General features: G+C 43.5%; 1 protein-coding gene across 6 annotated transcripts; it reads left to right on the forward strand.

Annotated features, from left to right (window-relative positions):
- Nucleotides 1-609: 609 nt before the first annotated feature.
- Nucleotides 610-22,079, forward strand: zgc:86598 (STKc_CK2_alpha domain-containing protein). 6 transcript variants are annotated; one of them, XM_038971809.1, is made up of 13 exons: nucleotides 610-680; nucleotides 11,716-11,850; nucleotides 12,387-12,498; nucleotides 14,540-14,641; nucleotides 14,823-14,873; nucleotides 14,974-15,033; nucleotides 18,817-18,900; nucleotides 19,520-19,630; nucleotides 19,731-19,832; nucleotides 20,093-20,193; nucleotides 20,462-20,610; nucleotides 21,416-21,505; nucleotides 21,665-22,079. In XM_038971809.1, exons 2-13 carry the CDS (start codon nucleotides 11,750-11,752, stop codon nucleotides 21,778-21,780), a joined length of 1,179 nt encoding a protein of 392 aa, XP_038827737.1. In that variant the 5' UTR covers nucleotides 610-680; nucleotides 11,716-11,749; the 3' UTR covers nucleotides 21,781-22,079. The 6 variants fall into 6 exon arrangements, with proteins under 6 accessions (XP_038827737.1, XP_038827740.1, XP_038827741.1 ...); XM_038971810.1 differs by lacking the exon at nucleotides 610-680 and adding an exon at nucleotides 707-979; XM_038971812.1 differs by lacking the exons at nucleotides 11,716-11,850; nucleotides 12,387-12,498 and having other exon boundaries at nucleotides 621-680; nucleotides 14,540-14,733.
- Nucleotides 22,080-22,717: the final 638 nt, after the last annotated feature.

Genomic DNA, 22,717 nt, shown 5'->3' on the forward strand with positions numbered 1-22,717 from the left:
GGACACCAATAAGATGAAGAGACTCGCTTGGGTCAAGAAACACGAGCAATGGACATTAGACCGGTGGAAATGTGTCTTTCGGTCTTGATGGTCCAAATTGTAAATTTTTGGTTACAACCGTTGTGTCTTTATGAGATGCAGAGTAGGCGAATGGATGATCTCCACATGTGTGGTTACCACCGTGAAGCATGGAGGAGGAGGTGTGATGGTGTGGGGGTGCTTTGCTGGTGACACTGTCTGTGATTTATTTAGAATTCAAGGCACATTTAACCAGCAACAATTACAGTGTGGGGCTTGTTGTGATGTTGCTTTGTCCCTAGCTCTATTCTGACCTGCTTGTATACTTCTAGCCCACTTGTCTATCAGGGTTTCCCAAACTCGGTTCTGGGGCACTCCCTGGGTGCACGTTTAGTTTTTTGCCCTAGCACTACACAGCTGATTCAAGTAACTCATTATCAAGCTTTGAATTATTTGAATCAGCTGTGCAGTGCTAGGGCCAAAAACGTTCACCCATGGGGGGCCCCAGGATCGTGTTTGGGAAACCCCGAATAGTGCCCATCAAATGAAATGCAGACAAGCGCCACCCCGAGGAGTGGAAGTCTTGAGGAACTGCCTTCCTTTATCGCAAACTGGTTGCCGGAGTTCGGTGTCGCCATATTTTCAATCCGAAGCTCTGAGAGGTAATATACTGTATATTTGAATCTAGTTTACCCACGTTTAATTGCCCCGTTTTGCGTAGAAAAAATATGAATGTTTAGATTGTAGTGTAGCTTTCAACACTTGTTCTGTCGCGCGCATGTTATCATCTCGTGGAATGAATGCGGTACTATAGCTTGCTAACTACTGGGAGTTTTTCCCCCGGCCACGGCTTGCTGGTGAGCGGCTAATGTTAGCAAGCTACTATAGCTAACTATCTCTTATGGTTGTGTGGCAAGGCGTAAACCAAGGCACCGGGATAGAAATATGACATTGTACTCAGGTAAAAATATTGAAGTAGCTAATACACACACTAGCTTTAACATGAATAAAATCTCAAAATGTGGACATTTTTTTACTATTCTGAACCACCGGTTTTAGCTAGCTTCGTCGATTAGTCCCAGACCCAGACTTTATTTAGCGAGGAAAACACCATGCTTGCGGCCTGATGGCCGTGTGATAATCAATGCAATTTGCTTTTTCGTAACAAGTATAACTACCAATGTTGATGGGGCTAGTGATAGCTCTAAATGGGTTTGAACCTATAGTGATAGTGATAGCTCTAAATGGGTTTGAACTATAGATACTACTGGAACTAGCAAAGCGTTAGTGAATATCCAGCTAACTGTTAGTTAGCTAGATATTTAACGTTAGCTAGCCGGTTAGATGATGAATATATCAATAGCTAGCTAGCTAACGTTAGCTATAATTCTAGCCAAGATTAGTTGGAAAGCTATCTTTAGGGGTCTATTGAATTACCTTTTTTATTGTGTGTTATATCTTGTACAGGTGTTTGACCAACTCGTCTAGATAGTTGGGTTTACATTTTGACAGCTGACATTCTGATGTTGAGTGTGAAGCTAAAGAGGACATTTTGTTGGAAGACAAGTTATCTAGCTAGCCAGCTACCTAGCTAATTTGTGCAATGTCTCTCGTCTGACTAATATTCAATTAAAATAATACAACTTGTTTCTATCGAGAAGCAATTAATTAATATGATTAACAGCTCATCAATTCCTTGAATGATCACAAGCCTGACTCAAGCTCTGGCTATGTGTAGCCTATTACAGGGTAGCTGACTAAACTCAAATCCATGGTGAAAGAAGTTTCTAATGGAGTTGAGTTTAGTCAGCTAATTACAGGGGAATTCTAGCAAGGTAGCTAGCTATCTTTTGCCGTTGTTTCCTTCCTGTGTTCATTTAGGTCCAGCACTATACAGACAGTAACTTCTGATAGGGAAATTAAGGAAGTGGAACCAGAGTTCACAAAAATAGTAGCTAATATGTTGGTATGACTCATGTAGCCACATTTTAAAAATGTCTGTGTCCCAGACCCCATCACATTTTTGGGCCATGTATCACATCTTGGTTTGCAATGGTAGCTCCTCTACCTACCATTCAAGGTGAAACCATGTTACCTGGGCATCTATATTTATCAGGTGCAATATAGGCTAGGTGTACTCTCAGGGATCATGTCTCCCATGATCATTCTGCTAATGCCCCTCTGCCCTTGTTATTGTTGAAAGCCAGCTGCTATCTTATCTAGGCCTATGCAAGAATTTGATATTAATTGAGACAGTCTTTCAATGAAAATCTAATGTAGCCTATGCTTGATCTAGTCTAGGTCTCATATGGTGCAGTCCCAAATACTGTGATCAAGATCCCTTTGCATAGTTGTTTTTTTACGTAGAATGTCTCTGGTATTTTAGATTCGACTCCCTATTTTTATATTTTCCCCTTTTTTTATCTATGAGGGGAACAAAGATCTGCCTTAAGTGCTGGCACAGGCCTTGTGACTGGCTCTAACTTTGAGACGAGCATGTGATCTGAAGTTAGTTTAGCTATGGTACTGTTTAACAAAACAGCTCACTTTAAGGTAGTGTGTTGGAAAGGGGGGCCTTGGAGTCTCTGGAACGGTATTTTAACCAAAAAGTTATGCTGCAAAACACAATAGCTGTTGTTTCTGGTTCACCTCATACAATGCACAAGTGTCTGTTACATTTTTATTATGCGCGGTGGCTTTGGTGTTTTGGTTTGACCCGGAATGAGTCTAGTTTCAAGTTTTGGTATGTGAAGCCATTGTGATACTATGTGTCATTGTCATGTTATGGGTTTGTGGGTTTGTGTGATTTGAGTGTTTTGCTTTGTTGCAGTAACGACAGGTTAAATGACAATGGAACAGTTCTGAATAATATATTGTTATTATAAAGATCTAGCCTAACCTACGCTTCCTTAATTTTTTTCTGTAGCATACTACTAGTCACTTTTGTTATCGACGTGTTAATCAATTATGTTTGTGATGCTTCATCTTTAGCTTGTATAGGCCTACAGGGTGAAATAAGGGTCAGCAACATTCACTGAAGGAAAGGACAGAAGGGTCTGTTCTTTAGTGGTGGGGGAATCTGTGAAGTTGAATATTGCAATATTATTTGAAGAGATTATAAATATATTTATTTCTGGGTTGCACTTGTCTTCTGTACCTACGTCAACTCCTCTGTAAATAGTGAACTAACTTGTTTTCATAACTTTTATTTATATGACTGATCAAAACAAATTTTGTTTCTCTGCAGCTGACATAGGCCTATAGTGAGCAGAATGCTTTGGAAAATCGAATCGCGACACCGAATCACACTGCATATCGTAACGGCACCTAAGTGTCCTGATAATATTGTATTGTGAGGTCCCTGACAATTCCCAATCCTACAGTTCTTATATTGTGCTGCAGATATTATACCGTTAGGTCTGCTGCACAGAATTCATTCTTCACACAGGACAGGAGGGGTGTCTTGTGTTTTTGTGAAGTTAGGCAGTGATACTCCCCTCCCATGCTGTTGCTGTTTTTAAAATGGCAGTGGCACACAGTTACCATATACCTTTTACAGACAGACTTTACCGTATGTTGCCTGAATAAAATAAAAAATTGCGCACAATTCATACTGTCCCATTTGTACCACATTATTGCTTAGATAAGCCTTTTATCTTCTGTGCATATGCTGGCAACTTTAGGAGTGAGAGTAGATGTGGGTGGATGTTTATTTTAATAAGTCCATTGTATGTGTGTATATATATCTCATCATAAATAAATAATTATTAAATGGTTATGGGCAGGTCCTAAGAAATATAAAACTAATAATGTATTTTCAAAATAATAGAAAGGCATATTTTGAGTTTAATTATGTTACTGGTCTGTGCAGTCTATATGCTACGTGGCTGTGCCATGCACAGGAACTCGGTAGTTATTTTGGTCATTAAACAGACAAGACACACTTAGGCTACCCTGATCATAGTCAATACATATTTTATAGTAGGCTAAGAATAATATGAAATATAACAGAATCAAATATAAAGGACATTTTTCCCACAACTTGCGTCATGGCAACGTGTGGAGCCATTGTCGTAAAAAAAAAAGGCATGCCCATACTTTATTGATCCAGGTTTCATATTTTTCTTACCCGCCCTCTGGTTTGTTAAGAAGCGTAGGGTCTTACGTTGAGTAACTTCATCATGATACATTGAAAATATAGATTGATATTATTTTCTAAAGCATGTGTTCATATTTCACAACCTATGCATGCTTTTGGATGGAGCCAGATACCTGCCAAAATGTTAAACGTACGTATCGTTAGGATCGTAAGAAAATCCTTGCGTGAAACATGACTGTGAAATTTTCTGTCAACATAAAAACACCATGTTACGATTACAGACAAAATATATAGTAACAGTCAGTATCTGGTGTGGCCACCAGCTGCATTAAGTACTGCAGTGCATCTCCTCCTCATGGACTGCACCAGATCTTGCTGTGAGATGTTACCCCACTCTTCCACCAAGGCACCTGCAAGTTTCCAGACATTTCTGGGGGGAATGGCCCTAGCCCTCACCCTCCGATCCAACAGGTCCCAGACGTACTCAATGGGATTGAGATCCGGGCTCTTTGCTGGCCATGGCAGAACACTGACATTCCTGTCTTGCAGGAAATCACGCACAGAACGAGCAGTATGGCTGGTGACATTGTCATGCTGGAAGGTCATGTCAGGATGAGCCTGCAGGAAGGGTACTACATGAGGGAGGAGGATGTCTCCCCTGTAACGCACAGCTTTGAGATTGCCTGCAATGATAACAAGCTCAGTCTGATGATGCTGTGACACACCGCCCCAGACCGTGACCCTCCACCTCCAAATCGATCCTGCTGCGACTGCGACTCGTTAGTGAAGAGCAGTTTTTGCCAGTCCTGTCTGGTCCAGCGATGGTGGGTTTGTGCCCATAGGCGACGTTGTTGCTGGTGATGTCTGGTGAGGATCTGCCTTACAACAGGCCTACAAGCCCTCAGTCCAGCCTGTTGCGGACAGTCTGAGCACTGATGGAGGGATTGTGTGTTCCTGGTGTAACTCGGGCAGTTGTTGTTGCCATCCTGTACCTGTCCCGCAAGTGTGATGTTCGGATGTACTGATCCTGTGCACGTGTTGTTACACCTGGTCTGCCACTGCGAGGACGATCAGCTGTCTGTCCTGTCTCCCTGTAGTGATGTCTTAGGCGTCTCACAGTACGGACATTGCAATTTATTGCCCTGGCCACATCTGCAGTCTTCATGCCTCCTTGCTGCATGCCTAAGGCACATTCACGCAGATGAGCAGGGACCCTTGGCATCTTTCTTTTGGTGTTTTTCAGAGTCAGTAGAAAGGCCTCTTCAGTGTCCTAAGTTTTCAGAACTGTGACCTTAATTGCCTACCGTCTGTAAGCTGTTAGTCTCTTAATTAGGGATAGGGGGCAGCATTTTCACTTTGTGAGACCATATGCTGACACATGCACATTTGTGGCCTGCTGGAGGTCATTTTGCAGGGCTCTGGCAGTGCTCCTCCTGCTCAAAGGCGGAGGTAGCGGTCCTGCTGCTGGGTTGTTGCCCTCCTACGGCCTCCTCCACGTCTCCTGATGTACTGGCCTGTCTCCTGGTAGCGCCTCCATGCTCTGGACACTACGCTGACAGACACAGCAAACCTTCTTGCCACAGCTCGCATTGATGTGCCATCCTGGATGAGCTGCACTACCTGAGCCACTTGTGTGGGTTGTAGACTCCGTCTCATGCTACCACTAGAGTGAGAGCACCGCCAGCATTCAAAAGTGACCAAAACATCAGCCAGGAAGCATAGGAACTGAGAAGTGGTCTGTGGTCACCACCTGCAGAATCACTCCTTTATTGGGGGTGTCTTGCTAATTGCCTATAATTTCCACCTTTTGTCTATTCCATTTGCACAACAGCATGTGAAATTTATTGTCAATCAGTGTTGCTTCCTAAGTGGACAGTTTGATTTCACAGAAGTGTTATTGACTTGGAGTTACATTGTGTTGTTTAAGTGTTCCCTTTATTTTTTTGAGCAGTGTATATGATAACAACATCCTGAAGATTGATTCTCTACTTAGTTTGACCAGTTTATTCGACCTGTAATATAACTTTTTGAAGTTTTTTCGTCCGAGTTCGCCTGGACCGGCGCCAGCGTTTGGACATGTGAACTAAACGTGCTAAAAGCAAAAGTAGCTACTTGGACATAAATATTTGACATTATCGAACAAAACAATTTATTGTGGAACTAGGATTCCTGGGAGTGCATTCTGATGAAGATCATCAAAGGTAAGGGAATATTTATCATGTAATTTCGTATTTCTGTTGACTCCAACATGGCGGAGAAATGTTGTGTATATCTGAGCGCTGTCTCAGATTATTGCATGGTGTGCTTTTCCCGTAAAGTTTTTTTGAAATCTAACACAGCGGTTGCATTAAGAACAAGTGTATCTTTAATTCTAAGTAAAACATGTATCTTTCATCAAAGTTTATGATGAGTATTTCCCGTTATTTGATGTGGCTCTCTGCAATTTCTCTGGATATTTTGGAGTCATTTCTGAACATGGCGCCAATGTAAACTGAGATTTTTGGATATAAATATGCACATTATCAACAAAACATACATGTATTGTGTAACAGGATGTCCTTTGAGTGTCATCTGATGAAGATCATCAAAGGTTAGTGATTAATTTTATCTCTATTTCTGCTTTTTGTGACTCCTCTCTTTGGCTGGGAAAAATGGCTGTGTGTTTTCTGGACTTGGTGGTGATCTAACATAAATATATGTTGTGTTTTCGCTGTAAAACATTTTTTAAATCGGACACGATGGGTAGATTAACAAGATGTTTATCTTTCATTTGCTGTATTGGACTTGTTCATGTGTGAAAGTTACATATTTAAAAAATATATTTTTGAATTTCCCGTGCTGCCTTTTCAGCGGAATGTTGTGGGGGGGGTTCCGCTAGCGGAACGTGTGTCCTAGAAAGGTTAACGACCGTTCCACAGGTGCATGTTCATTAATTGTTTATGGTTCATTGAACAAGCATGGGAAACAGTGTTTAAACCCTTTACAATGACGATCTGTGAAGTTATTTGGATTTTTACGAATTATCTTTTAAAGATAGCGTCCTGAAAAAGGGACGTTTCTTTTTTTGCTGAGTTATTTAATTTATATATATACAGTGGGGAGAACAAGTATTTGACACACTGCCGATTTTGCAGGTTTTCCTACTTACAAAGCATGTAGAGGTCTGTCATTTTTATCATAGGTACACTTCAACTGTAAGAGACGGAATCTAAAACAAAAATCCAGAAAATCACATTTGTATGATTTTTAAGTAATTAATTTGCATTTTATTGCATGACATAAGTATTTGATCACCTACCAACCAGTACGAATTTCGGCTCTCACAGACCTGTTCGTTTTTCTTTAAGAAGCCCTCCTGTTCTCCACTCGTTACCTGTATAAAAGACACCTGTCCACACACTCAATCAAACAGACTCTAACCTCTCCACAATGGCCAAGACCAGAGAGCTGTGTAAGGACATCAGGGATAAAATTGTAGACCTGCACAAGGCTGGGATGGGCTACAGGACAATAGGCAAGCAGCTTCGTGAGAAGGCAACAACTGTTGGCGCAATTATTAGAAAATGGAAGAAGTTCAAGATGACGGTCAATCACCCTCTGTCTGGGGCTCCATGCAAGATCTCACCTCGTGGGGCATCAATGATCATGAGGAAGGTGAGGGATCAGCCCAGAACTACACGGCAGGACCTGGTCAATGACCTGAAGAGAGCTGGGACCACAGTCTCAAAGAAAACCATTAGTAACACACTACGCCGTCATGGATTAAAATCCTGCAGCGCACGCAAGGTCCCCCTGCTCAAGCCAGCGCATGTCCAGGCCCGTCTGAAGTTTGCCAATGACCATCTGGATGATCCAGAGGAGGAATGGGAGAAGGTCATGTGGTCTGATGAGACAGAAATAGAGCTTTTTGGTCTAAACTCCACTCGCCGTGTTTGGAGGAAGAAGAAGGATGAGTACAACCCCAAGAACACCATCCCAACCGTTAAGCATGGAGGTGGAAACGTCATTCTTTGGGGATGCTTTTCTGCAAAGGGGACATGACGACTGCACCGTATTGAGGCTAGGATGGATGGGGCCATGTATTGCGAGATCTTGGCCAACAACCTCCTTCCCTCAGTAAGAGCATTGAAGATGGGTCGTGGCTGGGTCTTCCAGCATGACAACGACCCGAAACACACAGCCAGGGCAACTAAGGAGTGGCTCCGTAAGAAGCATCTCAAGGTCCTGGAGTGGCCTAGCCAGTCTCCAGACCTGAACCCAATAGAAAATCTTTGGAGGGAGCTGAAAGTCCGTATTGCTCAGCGACAGCCCCGAAACCTGAAGGATCTGGAGAAGGTCTGTATGGAGGAGTGGGCCAAAATCCCTGCTGCAGTGTTTGCCAACCTGGTCAAGAACTACAGGAAACGTATGATCTCTGTAATTGCAAACAAAGGTTTCTGTACCAAATATTAAGTTCTGCTTTTCTGATGTATCAAATACTTATGTCATGCAATAAAATGAAAATTAATTACTTAAAAATCATACAATGTGATTTCCTGGATTTTTGTTTTAGATTCCGTCTCTCACAGTTGAAGTGTACCTATGATAAAAATTACAGACCTCTACATGCTTTGTAAGTAGGAAAACCTGCAAAATCGGCAGTGTATCAAATACTTGTTCTCCCCACTGTATATATATGGAAACTGGAATGAGTTATTCTGCATGTTTTCAAGTTAAGTCTCAATTACTCAGTTGAGTTGACTTCACATTTAGGTGGCTAATGTCATGGATTTGTTTGCCAGCCCAAGTCTAGACTGCATTAGCTGTGTTATGCCTACAACAGTGAAGTTTCAGTCCTCTAGGTGTACCTCTACAGCATGGGCATATCTCTGGGTGACGTGGACATCGCCATTCATGCACCTTATCAAAATATGACTAATTCAATATTGCACCATCCCATTCTCTGGGCTCTGTCTGCAATCACAACCAGCCGTATCTACCAGGAATAATTAAACAGAATAATAGATGTTTGGTGAATCTATGAAATATGTATGACCACTCAATATTTTGATTATTTAATCTCTCATTCTTGCCAAACATATTCTGTAGGAAGGGTTAATATGAATTTGAAATAATTTGACATGATTTATATGAATTGGGTCATGAACATATGTACTGTGTGAACAAATGAACAATGTAGAGGTTAAATCTGTTATAAGCTTATTCCCACACTTTACAATATATCTGTTGCAGTGGTCTTAGGTAGTCTCCGTATAGGCTATTCTCTCCATCGCGACACTGCTGCCTAATTGAAGAGCTTGTGATCTCCATGCAGCGCCTTGGGAAAAGCACACCTCGGCCTCAGAAGATGCCCTTCTGGAGGAATGAAACCATAGTCATTATACCCGACTGTAGGTCTATTTGCCTACTAGCCAAATTAAGTGGAGGGCATGCATGATGCGTGCAACATATTTGAACATTTTAATTAATCCTTCATTCAGTTGTCATTATGTCATTCATTGTCATTTGTCTGAGTTGCAATAGGAACTAAATCAAAGAGAATAGAACTGTTTTGTCTCATTTATTTACATGGCTATAGCCTCTGCGGGATGGGGTTGTGCAACGCAAATGGCTATCACATTAAGACGAGTCACAGGCTTTTTGGTTGTGAATAGGCCTAGGCTACTGAGCGACTGCGAGTGAAGAGTAAAATAATCCACTTGTTAAACTACATAACATGCTGACAAAATGTCAGTCCTAATAAATGAGCCAACTGGACAAGATCATCATGAGCAGCACTCACGTCAAATTAAAAATACTTTTTTATTCGATTTTTTTAACCCCCCTTTTTCTCCCCAATTTCATGGTATCCAATTGGTAGTTACAGACCTGTCCTATCACTGCAACTCCCGTACGTACTCTGGAGAGGCGAAGGTCGAGAGCTGTGCGTCCCCCGAAACACAACCCAGCCAAGCCGCACTGCTTCTTGACACAGCGCCCGCTTAACCCGGAAGCCAGCCACACCGATGTGTCGGAGGAAACACTGTACTCCTGGCGACTGAGTCAGCGTGCGTTATGCTCGGCCCGCCACAGGAGTTGCTAGTGCTCGATGGTACAGGAACATCCCTGCCGGCCAAACCCTCGCGTAACCTGGACGACACTGGGCCAATTGTGCGCCGCTCCATGGGTCTCCCGGTCGCGGCCGGCTGCGACAGAGCCTGGACTCGAACTATGTTCTCTAGTGGCACAGCTACTTAGACCACTGCGCCACTCTGGTGACCCCACTCAGGTCAATTTAACTAACATTTCCAGAGCCTAGTTGTAAACTAACCAATATGTCGATTCAGTGAGAAAAATCGGACATGAATTGATTTTTATCAAGACCCCACACTTCTCTCAAAGCAGCGCGAAACGGTGCTGAAATAGTTGACCACACGTGGGTAGGCTAGTGTTTTTAAATGTTCTATAACAATTGGATGACTGGGAGTTTCAGTAAGCAACAAGTTGATGCCTTCATTGCATTGGTCTACTTTATTCCAATATTTTAGTAATTTGGTTATTATTTATTCCCACAGTAATTCGTTATGCATTTGTCCAGTTGTGGTTAAGAAAATTGTGCATGTGGTTGGCTATGCGAAGAGATGGGTGAAGTGACATGGCTCGCAAAGTTTAGAACTTCCAGGAGGATAGTAGTAACGGGTGCTGCTTAGCAACCATCAAGGGCTTAAGAAAGTAGTGCTGCCAATACCACCACGCGAACTTTACAGCATAGGTTGGTAGCCGGAAATAAAAGTAGAGGCTTTGTCGCTGGCAATACCTTTCATATATAAAGAAAAGTTGGTGAAATGCTAAAGTTGGCGGAAAAACGTCTTGAATTAACCAAACTTGTAGTGTGGTCTTTATTTTGCCTATTTACATGTAGCTAGAGGCCATGTTTTTCCCTGTTCATTGATTCAGTAGCAGAAATCCAATTTGCACAAATATTAATGAAGTTATCCTGCTAAATTTAACAAAAATCAGCGACCACATGATGACCATTTGGAATGGATAGGCTAAGATTCTACGATGGGCCGAGATGACAAAAACACCCGTTTCATATTGCTCCACACTATAGCTCAACCTATAGTTGATATTGGTGTCTGGACTCAAAGTAGGCCATAGGATTCAAAATACAGCGACGTGTTTGAAGCCATCAACATCACAAACAACGAGAAAGTAGTAGTCAAAATACTCAAGGTACTGGCTCTGGACTTCTATTTCACTCCATTGAACAGTTACTGAGACCCAGTGTTTCTTTCAAATGGGGCGGCAGGTAGCCTAGTGGTTAGAGCATTGGACTAGTAACCGAAAGGTTGCAAGATCGAATCCCCAAGCTGACAAGATAAAGATCTGTCATTCTGCCCCTGAACAAGGCAGTTCCTAGGTCGTCATTGAAAACAAGAATTTGTTCTTAACTGACTTGCCTAGTTAAATAAAGGTAAAATAAAAAATGACTTTAGCCATGTCGATGCAGCCAGTGAAATGCATCATGGGAGCGCAGCGGCTTCACAGCTCTGGTCCGTGTGTGTGTTTCTCTCTGTTTAATGCATTTCTATGGTCTTCTCTGCCCTGACCCGCAGGTCCTGAGGAGACAGTCTTTACGTCCACCTGAACATGTCTGGCCCGGTCACCAGTCGATCCCGGGTTTACCCCGACGTGAACACACAGAGACCCCGGGAGTACTGGGACTACGAGTCACACGTTGTGGAGTGGGGGTGAGCTGAGCTAGCCATCAAGCCATGTGATTGTCCACGGCACCCTTACCCAATTCAGTGTCAGACATACTGACGTACTACTCGCATCCTCTCTTCCTTCTCAAAACCTATTGGAGGAGGTCAGAGGGAAGGGACCTCTGGCTTTCTCATCCAATGGGTTTTGAGAAAGAGGATAGGAGAAAGGACGTGAGGAGTATGCAATTTAGATTCTCCCTAGGGGAGCATGCCATAGCTAAATCCCATATCTGGGCCATGTTCAGCAGAGCACGGCACAACAGTGTGGAAATGGAGTGTTCACATAGAAATATATGAAGTAGAACAAACATGCCTTATTTAGAGTAAGGACTCGCATCAGCTCTATTCATCACATTCCACCTACAACATGGCCCTGGTGCGTTGCAGTTCATATTGAGAACTTGGAATGTGCCAGCTTTATCATCCCGTATCAGTGTTAACTCTGTTGGTGGAATCGTGGGCTTATCCGTCTTAACATTGTTGTGAATATTACTCATTGTTTTATTCTGTCTGACCCTCAGGAATCAAGATGACTACCAGCTGGTGCGAAAGCTCGGCCGGGGCAAATACAGCGAAGTGTTTGAAGCCATCAACATCACAAACAACGAAAAAGTAGTAGTCAAAATACTCAAGGTACTGGCTCTGGACTTCTATTTCACTCCATTGAACAGTTACTGAGACCAGTGTTTTTTCCAAATATATATGTAAGCTCAGCAAAAAAAGAAACGTCCCTTTTTCAGGACCCTGTCTTTCAAAGATAATTTGTAAAAATCCAAATAACTTCACAGATCGTCATTGTAAAGGGTTTAAACACCGTTTCCCATGCTTGTTCAATGAACCATAAACAATTATTGAACATGCACCTGTGGAACGGCCATTAAGACACTAACAGCTTACAGACGGTAGGCAATTAAGGTCACAGTTCTGAAAACTTAGGACACTGAAGAGGCCTTTCTACTGCCCAGGGTCCCTGCTCATCTGCGTGAACGTGCCTTAGGCATGCTGCAAGGAGGCATGAGGACTGCAGATGTGGCCAGGGCAATAAACTTTAATGTCTGTACTGTGAGACGCCTAAGACGGCGGTACAGGGAGACAGGATGGACAGCTGATCGTCCTCGCAGTGTCAGACCACGTGTAACAACACCTGCACTGGAACATCCGAACATCACACCTGTGGGACAGGTACAGGATGGCAACAACAACTGCCCGAGTTACACCAGGAACGCACAATCTGTCCATCAGTACTCAGACTGTCTGCAATAGGCTGAGAAAGGCTGGACTGAGGGCTTGTAGTCCTATAGGCCTCAACAACGTCACCTATGGGCACAAACCCACCGTCGCTGGACCAGATAGGACTGGCAAAAAGTGCTTTTCACTAACGAGTCGCGCTTTTGTCTCACCAGGGGTGATGGTCGGATTAGCATTTATCGTTGAAGGAATGAGCGTTACACCGAGGCCTGTACTCTGGAGCAGGTTCAATTTGGAGGTGGAGGGTCTGTCATGGTCTGGGGCGGTGTGTCACAGCACCATCGCACTGAGCTTGTTATCATTGCAGGCAATCTCAACGCTGTGCGTTAAAGGGGAGACATCCTGCTCCCTCATGTGGTACCCTTCCTGCAGGCTCATCCTGACATGACCCTCCAGCATGACAATGCCACCAGCCATACTGCTCGTTCTGTGCGTGATTTCCTGCAAGACAGGAATGTCAGTGTTCTGCCATGGCCAGCGAAGAGCCTGGATCTCAAGGTGAGGGCTAGGGCCACCCCCCCACAGAAATGTCTGGGAACTTGCAGGTGCCTTGGTGGAAGAGGGGGCAACATCTCACAGCAGGAACTGTCAAATCTGATGCAGTCCATGAGGAGGAGATGCACTGCAGTACTTAATGCAACTGGTGGCCACATCAGATACTGACTTACTTTTGATTTTGATCCCCCCCTTTTGTTCAGGGACACATTACTCCATTTCTGTTAGTCACATGTCTGTGGAACTTGTTCAGTTTGTCTCAGTTGTTGAATCTTATGTTCATACAAATATTTACGCATGTTAAATTTGCTGAAAATAAACGCAGTTGACAGTGAGAGGATGTTTCTTTTTTTGCTGAGTTTATTTTCATGTTATTTAGACAGTTGGAAACAGTAGGAGACAGGCAAGCGGGAATAACAGTAGGAACGGTGGAGACTGGGATTGAACGAGCGAGACATGATACCACTAGACTACGGACTCTGCACCTCAATCCCAAAGTTTCTCACGCTGTGGATGGGCTTCAGTAAGGGCCTGGCAGCTAGCCTTTTGTTTATAATTTGGACTATAGACTGTACAATGGGCTCCCGAGTGGCGCAGCGGCCTATTGCACTGCATCTCAGTGCTAGAGGTGTCACTACAGACCCTGGTTCGATTCCAGGCTGTATCACAGCCGGCCGTGATTGGGAGTCCCATAGGGCGGCACATAATTGGCCCAGCATCGTTAGGTTTTGGCCGGGGTAGGCCGTCGTTGTAAATAAGAATTTGTTCTTAACTGACTTACCCAATTAAATAAAAAATTAAGTACATATTCTGGGTAAGGCTTTCTAGATAGGCTTTCTAGATACTGCTCACAGCATGGTATTTCACAGAAGCACTGTCAAACTTTATTTTCCTTCCAATCTCCTGCATGTTCTTCTCTTGTGCCTAACAGCCAGTAAAGAAGAAGAAAATCAAGCGAGAAATCAAGATTCTAGAAAACCTGCGAGGCGGCCCCAACATCATCACACTTCTAGACATCGTCAAGGATCCAGTGGTCAGTTTCTCCACCTACTAATGCCATCATGCTGCTCGGTACATATCATATGACATTTTGGGCACCACTCTCGCTGAAAATCCAGCCGACTGGTATGCATCCGCTATGTAATGATTTTACTAAACATATTTGGTCTGTGTTTATGAACATTTAAAAAATGCATTTTGTCTTATGATTGCAGTCCCGGACTCCAGCCCTGGTTTTTGAACACGTTAACAACACAGACTTCAAGGTAAGTCGCATCACTCATTTGTTTCCATTCAGAATGGAAGCCTTCGCTTTAACTGCACGTGTCATTCTAGTGAACTGTTTTTCTTTTTCTTTTCTTGTAGCAATTATATCAAACGCTATCAGACTACGACATACGGTTCTACATGTACGAGATCTTAAAGGTAAGACCTAATTATGGGGGGGTAGACAGCAAATGGCTGTCCATTTAAAAGTGTCTATATATACACTACCGTTCAAAAGTTTGGTCACTTAGAAATGTCCTTGTTTTTGAAAGAGAAGCACATTTTTTGTCCATTTAAAATAACATCAAATTGATCAGAAATACAGTGTAGAAATTGTTAATGTTGTAAATGACTAATGCAGCTGGAAATGGCTGACTTTTAATGGAATATCTACATAGGCGTACAGAGGCACATTATCAGCAAACATCACTCCTGTGTTCCAGTGGCACGTTGTTAGCTAATCCAAGTTTACCATTTTAAAAGGCTAATGGATCATTAGAAAACCCTTTTGCAATTATCTTAACACAGCTGAAAACTGTTGTACTGATTAAAGAAGCAATAAACCTGGCCTTTAGACTAGTTTAGTATCTGGAGCATCAGCATTTGTGGGTTCGATTACAGGCTCAAAATGACCTTCTGAAATTCGTCAGTCTGTTCTTGTTCTGAGAAATGAAGGCTATTCTATGTGAGAAATTGCCAAGTAACTGAAGATCTTGTACAATGCAGTGTACTACTCCCTTCACAGAACAGCGCAAACTGGCTCTAACCAGAATAGAAAGAGTGGGAGGCCCCAGTGCACAACTGAGCAAGAGGAGAAGCACATTAGAATGTCTAGTTTGAGAAAGACGCCTCACAAGTCCTCAACTAGCAGCTTCATTAAATAGTACATGCAAAACACCAGTTTCAATGTCAACAGTGAAGAGGCGACCCCGGGATGCTGGCCTTCTAGGCAGAGCTGCAATGAAAAAGCCATATCTCAGACTGGCCAATAAAAAGAGAAGATTAAGATGGGCAGAACACACACTGGACAGAGGAACTCTGCCTAGAAGGCCAGCATTCCAGAGTCGCCTCTTCACTGTTGATGTTGAGACTGGTGTTTTGCGTGGCAAACTGTGGCACTGTGTTGTTACACAACTGCACATTTTAGTGGCCTTATATTGTCCCCAGCACAAGGTGGCCCTGTGTAATGATCATGCTGTTTAATCAGCTTCCTGTCAAGTGGATGGATTATGGAAAGGAGAAATGCTTGGGAAAGGAGAAATGCTCACTAACAGGGATGTAAACGTCACCTGCCACTTACATTAAATGTCACAAGCATATTATCCACCTGGTACTGGACTGTTATGTTAGAGTGGAGTCAGACTGCATCAATGACATTATGTCCTGATATCGGTAGGGTATAGGCCAGTAACTTGCATTCACCTATGAGATTAGCCTACATTCTGATGCACGGTTCCTGTACTGTATTTAAGACATGTTATAGAGCTTTAGGGAGGACTAGGGTGGGGAGCATCTAGTCAGTCTCTCTCCCACTGGAGAGGGGATTTAGCCTAGCTGCTACAGTGTTCATTTTGGCAGCTGTGTTTGTTTTAGTCTTGGTCACGTTTTAGCAATTTTATCCTTCATCAGTTATCAGTCGACTAAAACGCTGGACAATTTGTCTAGTTTTAGTCACAGTGCATTTTCTTTCCATTTTAAATAATTAACATTTGCCCTTAACGTTCATCATTGGCACAATCAGATAGCCTTGTCCAACTTGGCCTACTGTCCACTCTTATGCCTTAACTGGCAACATTGATATTGTGGCAGATTGTAACCAATGCCAGCCATAATAACATTACATTACATTAGTCATTTAGCAGACGCTCTTATCCAGAGCGACTTACAGTAGAGTGCATACATTTTATTACATTTTTACATACTGAGACAAGGATATCCCTACCGGCTAAACCCTCCCTAACCCGGACGACGCTATGCCAATTGTGCGTCGCCCCACGGACCTCCCGGTTGCGGCCGGCTGCGACAGAGCCTGGGCGCGAACCCAGCCCAGCCTGGGCGCGAACCCAGAGACTCTGGTGGCGCAGCTAGCACTGCGATGCAGTGCCCTAGACCACTGCGCCACCCGGGAATAACCATACAGGCTATAAAGCCTTGGCTACAGCCTAAACAATTTACATAACTGTTGGAGGGGGGGTAAAAAACAGTGATTTCATTAAAGTGTAGAATCTGACCTTTCCAACAATGCTAGAAGTATTACTGTACTCTTAAAATTCAGCAAATAGCATTTTGTTTTTCCAATCGGATTAAAGGAACCACAACTCTTATTTGCAGACCTCGAGAGTGGCAAAACAGATGAATAACGGCGCATGTGGCAAAATAGATCTTCTCATGTGATCAGAGCAAAAATTGCCTATACGAAAGCAAAGATTATCAAAGACATTGTTTCTAGTTGAGGGAAGTTGCAATTGAAGTGTCCTGGCTACGCGGCAGTTCAAGAGGCGAGTGATTGAATGACCTCCCTGGAACTGTGTGTGTGGAAGAGCCTACTAAAGAAGTTATCAGCCATTGAGAGGATTGCATTAAATATTCTGAGAAGCCATGCATGCTTATGATTGGACAAAACAGTTGAAAAGGAGATTTGTGGCGTTTTCGTGAACTAAAATGAAAAGTAATTTTAAATAGTCATTTAGTAATTGTTTTTTCCCCAGGGCGTCTTGTTATAGTCATTCGTTTTTGTCAGGATAAATAGGTAGTTGACAAGTGTTTGTCGTTGTGGTTCTTGACGAAATTAACTGAGCCGCCGCCACTGCTGAGGGCTTCTCTTCACTGTGGCGAGCAGAAACTCTGAGCAGGGCAGGCGAGGAAGAGGCAACCCATATGTAGGAGACGTGTTAAAAACATGAGGATTTATGCGTGGACAGGCCTGACACATTGTGTCTCTCTGTACTCCCAGCCCAACCCCTGCTCAGCTAGGAGTATTTATACCACAGCTGCTCCTCACGCTGGTGCTACAGGAAAACTACTATGCCTGAGACTTCATCAGTTTATTATGTATCCTGTATGGATGGATGGATGAAAACCTGCTGGTTTTATATTTATTTTAATAAAAATTAATCATATACCAAATTTGACTGAGGACAATGGGAAGATACTGTACTTTTGTCTTCATCTTTTTCTCTATAAATGGCTGGTGGTGGATTACAGTACTATGGTCTGTCACAGGGTTCACCATGGTTTGCTGCTCTGTCTCAGTGGTAGCAGCCTTGTTGATACGTGCTGCCAAGCTAAGGTGTGCTAAGCTGGATCACGGAAAGCTCTCCCCAGCCCACAAGCACGGAAAAGCATCTGCTCCGGTCCTTATCCCACAGACTTGGCCTTCTCGCATATCTGATGCTCTCTCACTGGTGCTGGTGAAACATCAGCTAAAGTAGCTGTCAGAGATCCGGAATTAAGGATATGAATCCCAATCCATGGTTGTTAGCCTATAGAATAGTAGTGATCTCAGATCATGGGACAAAAACCTTCAGCTCTCCGGGAGAAGGGTTGATGAGGATCAGTGGCCTATAGTGTCATCTGTGCTTTTCAGTAGGATTATTGTATTTAAAATGGACTTATTAAGTCAGTTTAAGTGCTGTTTAGGGCTATATGCTGACAGTGGGAAAGCAAATTAATCATTACACCATCATCACCGATGATACTCAATGGGTGTTGGCCAAGTATTTTCCATTATGTTTACATCAGTAGGACTTAATGCAGCCATAAAGATGACTGACAGGGCCATTGTCCCTGCTTAATTGGCTGGAATACGTGAGCGGGACCTGTTATTCGCCTGAACACCGTGGCATTTTTGTTTTCCGTTGCACAACTTTCTGTGTCCTAGTTCACCTGAGCCAGTTCCCAGCTGTTTCTGCTCTCATCTCTCCTCTCTGTTCCCACCCACAGGCCCTGGACTACTGTCACAGTATGGGCATCATGCACAGAGACGTCAAGCCACACAACGTCATGATTGACCACGAACACAGAAAGGTACTGGCCTATTTCTCCCTTTTCCCTCCCTTCTTTCCCTGATTGGCTAACTTACTCCACCAAAGACCAACGAATGGGTGGAGTATTGCCCTACAGTGTGCGACTTGTTTAGTTGGTTCACGAAGCACCCGGTCTCATCTGTGATTGGTCCAGTTGTGACATACAAGGCATTTAGCCAATTGTTGATCAAGGCACTTAACCCTAATTTGCTCCAGAGGTGCCGTACTACTATGCCTGACCCTGTAAAACAACCCGTCACTGCACCTATCTGGTGTGTGACAATACACCATCTTTTTTTTTTTTTTTTTTTTTTTACCTTTTCATTCAGTTGGTAGGATATTTCATGTTGCCTCCTGAGGTAAGACACATTTCAGAGATAGTCTTTGGTTTATTTTTCTAATATATAATTTTTATTTAAGGTTTTGTCCTCCATTGTGACTTGAAAGTATAGAAATCTAATTAATTGATAATCTGATTCTATATACACAAATAACCATTCATGTATTCCACCCACATGCTAAGTTTCAGACAAAATGTCCTGAGTGTTGGTTTGATCTTTCTCTGACTATAAAGTCCTGGCTGTTTGGTTCTGTAGTCGCTGTTGATTGGTTGTTTCTAGCTTCGCCTTATAGACTGGGGTTTGGCAGAGTTCTACCACCCTGCTCAGGAGTACAACGTACGAGTGGCGTCCCGATACTTCAAGGGTCCAGAGCTGCTAGTTGACTACCAGGTCAGGCAGTTCTCTGGCTTTTTAGAACATTTGTTGTCTGTGCCCCGGTGCCGTTGACTGTGCCCTGATGCTGTTCCTTGTTGACTGTGCCCCTGTATAGATGTACGACTACAGTTTAGACATGTGGAGCTTGGGCTGCATGCTGGCCAGTATGATCTTCAGGAAGGAGCCTTTCTTCCACGGACACGACAACTACGACCAGGTGAGAGCTCAGCCACCGTATCAAATCAACCAAACTATATATCAATCAATTACATTGTATCTGTATAGTGCTTTTAACTAAAATGTCAGTGTTTTAATAGTAACCTGGCCTTAACCCCCAAAGAGAAGATAGAATATTGCTTTATTGTCCTGTTCATGTGTGTACTGCTTTATCCTAACCCCTCTATACATCTAGTGATGTTCAGACAGCAGGTGCTGCCCCCCAGTGTTTAATGCATGTCAGTCTCGTTTGTTTTGCAGCTTGTACGAATCGCAAAAGTCCTGGGCACAGAAGACCTTTATGACTACATCGATAAGTACAACATCGAGCTAGACCCACGGTTCAACGACATTCTGGGCAGGTAGGTTGATCTCAAATCTTGGTGTTGCGTCTATCTGTCAGCGTGTTTGAAGGTGTCAGTTTGAGCAAGACGAGGCATAGAATCACATGAGTAGTTATGTGGGATGCAAGGTGATTTGTAGATCAGCGATTCAGCACATACCCAACTGCAACACACTAACACTTACCGTGTGACCATTTATGCTCTGTCAAGTGGTGGGAGAGGTTTGAGGAGAGGCTGTGTCCATGTTGTATTGTTGCTGGTCGTTTAGTCTCTTTTTGTTACCCAGACATTCCCGTAAACGGTGGGAGAGGTTTGTGCATAGTGAGAACCAGCACCTGGTGAGCACCGAGGCTCTGGACTTCCTGGACAAGCTGCTGCGCTACGACCACAACGCCCGCCTCACAGCCCGGGAGGCCATGGACCAGCCCTACTTCTGTGAGCTGCACCTCATTATCCATCTCTCTCACACCCACTCACCATGAACCAGCCCTACTTCTGTTCTGTGAGCTGCACCTCATTATCCATCTCTCTCACACCCACTCACCATGAACCAGCCCTACTTCTGTTCTGTGAGCTGCACCTCATTATCCATCTCTCTCACACCCACTCACCATGAACCAGCCCTACTTCTGTTCTGTGAGCTGCACCTCATTATCCATCTCTCTCACACCCACTCACCATGAACCAGCCCTACTTCTGTTCTGTGAGCTGCACCTCATTATCCATCTCTCTCACACCCACTCACCATGAACCAGCCCTACTTCTGTTCTGTGAGCTGCACCTCATTATCCATCTCTCTCACACCCACTCACCATGAACCAGCCCTACTTCTGTTCTGTGAGCTGCACCTCATTATCCATCTCTCACACCCACTCACCATGGACCAGCCCTACTTCTGTGAGCTGCACCTCATTATCCGTCTCTCACACCCACTCACCGTGGACTAGCCCTACTTCTGTTCTGTGAGCTGCACCTCATTATCCGTCTCTCACACCCACTCACCGTGGACTAGCCCTACTTCTGTTCTGTGACCTGCACCTCATTATCCGTCTCTCACACCCACTCACCGTGGACTAGCCCTACTTCTGTGAGCTTTAACGTTACCTCCCTGTTATCCATAGTTTCCGTGTCAGTTTTTCCACAGTCTACACTGGAATATATTGGACTGTCATGCATCTCTGCATTCAATGACGTGCTATGTTTGCTTGTGTGATTGTCATTGAGTTTGTCTCTCTGTCAGACCCCATTGTGAAAGACCAGGCGAGGATGGGCTCTACATCGGGACTGTCGACTGGTTCTACCCCAGTCAGCTCCTCCAGTATGATGACAGGTAACACACACTAGGTCTGATGATATGTATGCAAAGGAGGATGGTTATTTGGTTATTGATAAAAAACAATCAGTTCTTGTGTGATAATTTGCTAATGGAGGAAGTCCCCAGCCACTTCCTCTGATGCGGTTTCTTCATCTTTTAATTTCTCTTCTCCAGGCATCACCTCCATGTCCTCGTCGCAGCCCCTGGCTAATGTGGCGGGCTCTCCTGTGATCTCCTCCCCCAGTGCACTGGCCACTCAGGTCCCAGCCGCTGCCGGGGCCCAGCCCTGAACGGTGCCCTCAGCCTGGGGCCTGGGATGGACCCTCTGTCTGTCCTGGCCTACCCAGCCAACAACCATTTTTATGTTGAGTATAACAGAGAAGGAAAAGATATTAGGTTCCCCCCCCTTTTTTTCATACAATAATTATATATTGAGATCCGGGGGAGAGAGAAGAGAACAAACATTACTTGCGTCTGTCTGGATAAAAACTGTAGCTGCGTTCTTTCATGATGACGGTGTCTAGAAATGCAACTATGTAGAAAGTAAGCAAAATGGATAATAAAAATGATTTTATATGTCCCTAAAGTACATGTTTGTTTGAGGTTGTTGATTTTCTAGTTCTTTTGCTTGTTTTACCAACCGATGGTGGTCACATCAAATGACTCATGGGCTGCTTGTAACACTTTGTTAAATACGTTTTCTGTTGGTCATATTTTCCTCATTGAATTTCTCTCAATAGAACGGCACCCCCGATTTAGTTATTCCAGTGTCATCCCTAATGTTTTTATCACGAGGCAGTTTCACAATGATTATGCTTGTTATTTGGGTGTGGCTATTTCAGGCTCATTGAACAAACTTTTTGTACAGGAGTTACGGTGACATATGACTGTGTTTATAAAATGTATTCAATAAGCCCATGTTGTTTTTACTACATCCAGTGCACAGTGTGTAGTTCCCTCTAGTTTAAGAGACTACACTGACCCATTTGTTTTGTTGACTTGTGTTTGAAGCTGAGATAAAGTGGGGACCATGGAGAAAGTTCAGTTGGCTTGATTAGAGTCTTTTCTCTAAATCTGCTTGCTGAGTTGCTTACCTTACAGAAAACAACCCAGAAGGAATAATTCATCTATTTTTTTGTACAATTAAATAATTAAACAACCATGTAAGTAGATACATCAATGAGACCAGGAATGGAATCTCTAACTCTGTAGCTAAAGGGGTATTCT

Source organism: Salvelinus namaycush, chromosome 32, assembly GCF_016432855.1.
Source record: "Salvelinus namaycush isolate Seneca chromosome 32, SaNama_1.0, whole genome shotgun sequence".
Taxonomy (NCBI): Eukaryota; Metazoa; Chordata; class Actinopteri; order Salmoniformes; family Salmonidae; genus Salvelinus; species Salvelinus namaycush.

What these genes read in the sequence shown, in the direction of transcription:
- zgc:86598 (XM_038971809.1), top strand. Translation starts at nt 11,750, where the DNA reads ATGTCTGGCCCGGTCACCAGTCGATCCCGGGTTTACCCCGACGTGAAC. An exon ending in ACATCGTCAAGGATCCAGTG is followed by an intron (nt 14,642 to 14,822) that starts GTCAGTTTCTCC and finishes TTATGATTGCAG; the next exon opens with TCCCGGACTCCAGCCCTGGT. An exon ending in AGCTGCTAGTTGACTACCAG is followed by an intron (nt 19,631 to 19,730) that starts GTCAGGCAGTTC and finishes GCCCCTGTATAG; the next exon opens with ATGTACGACTACAGTTTAGA.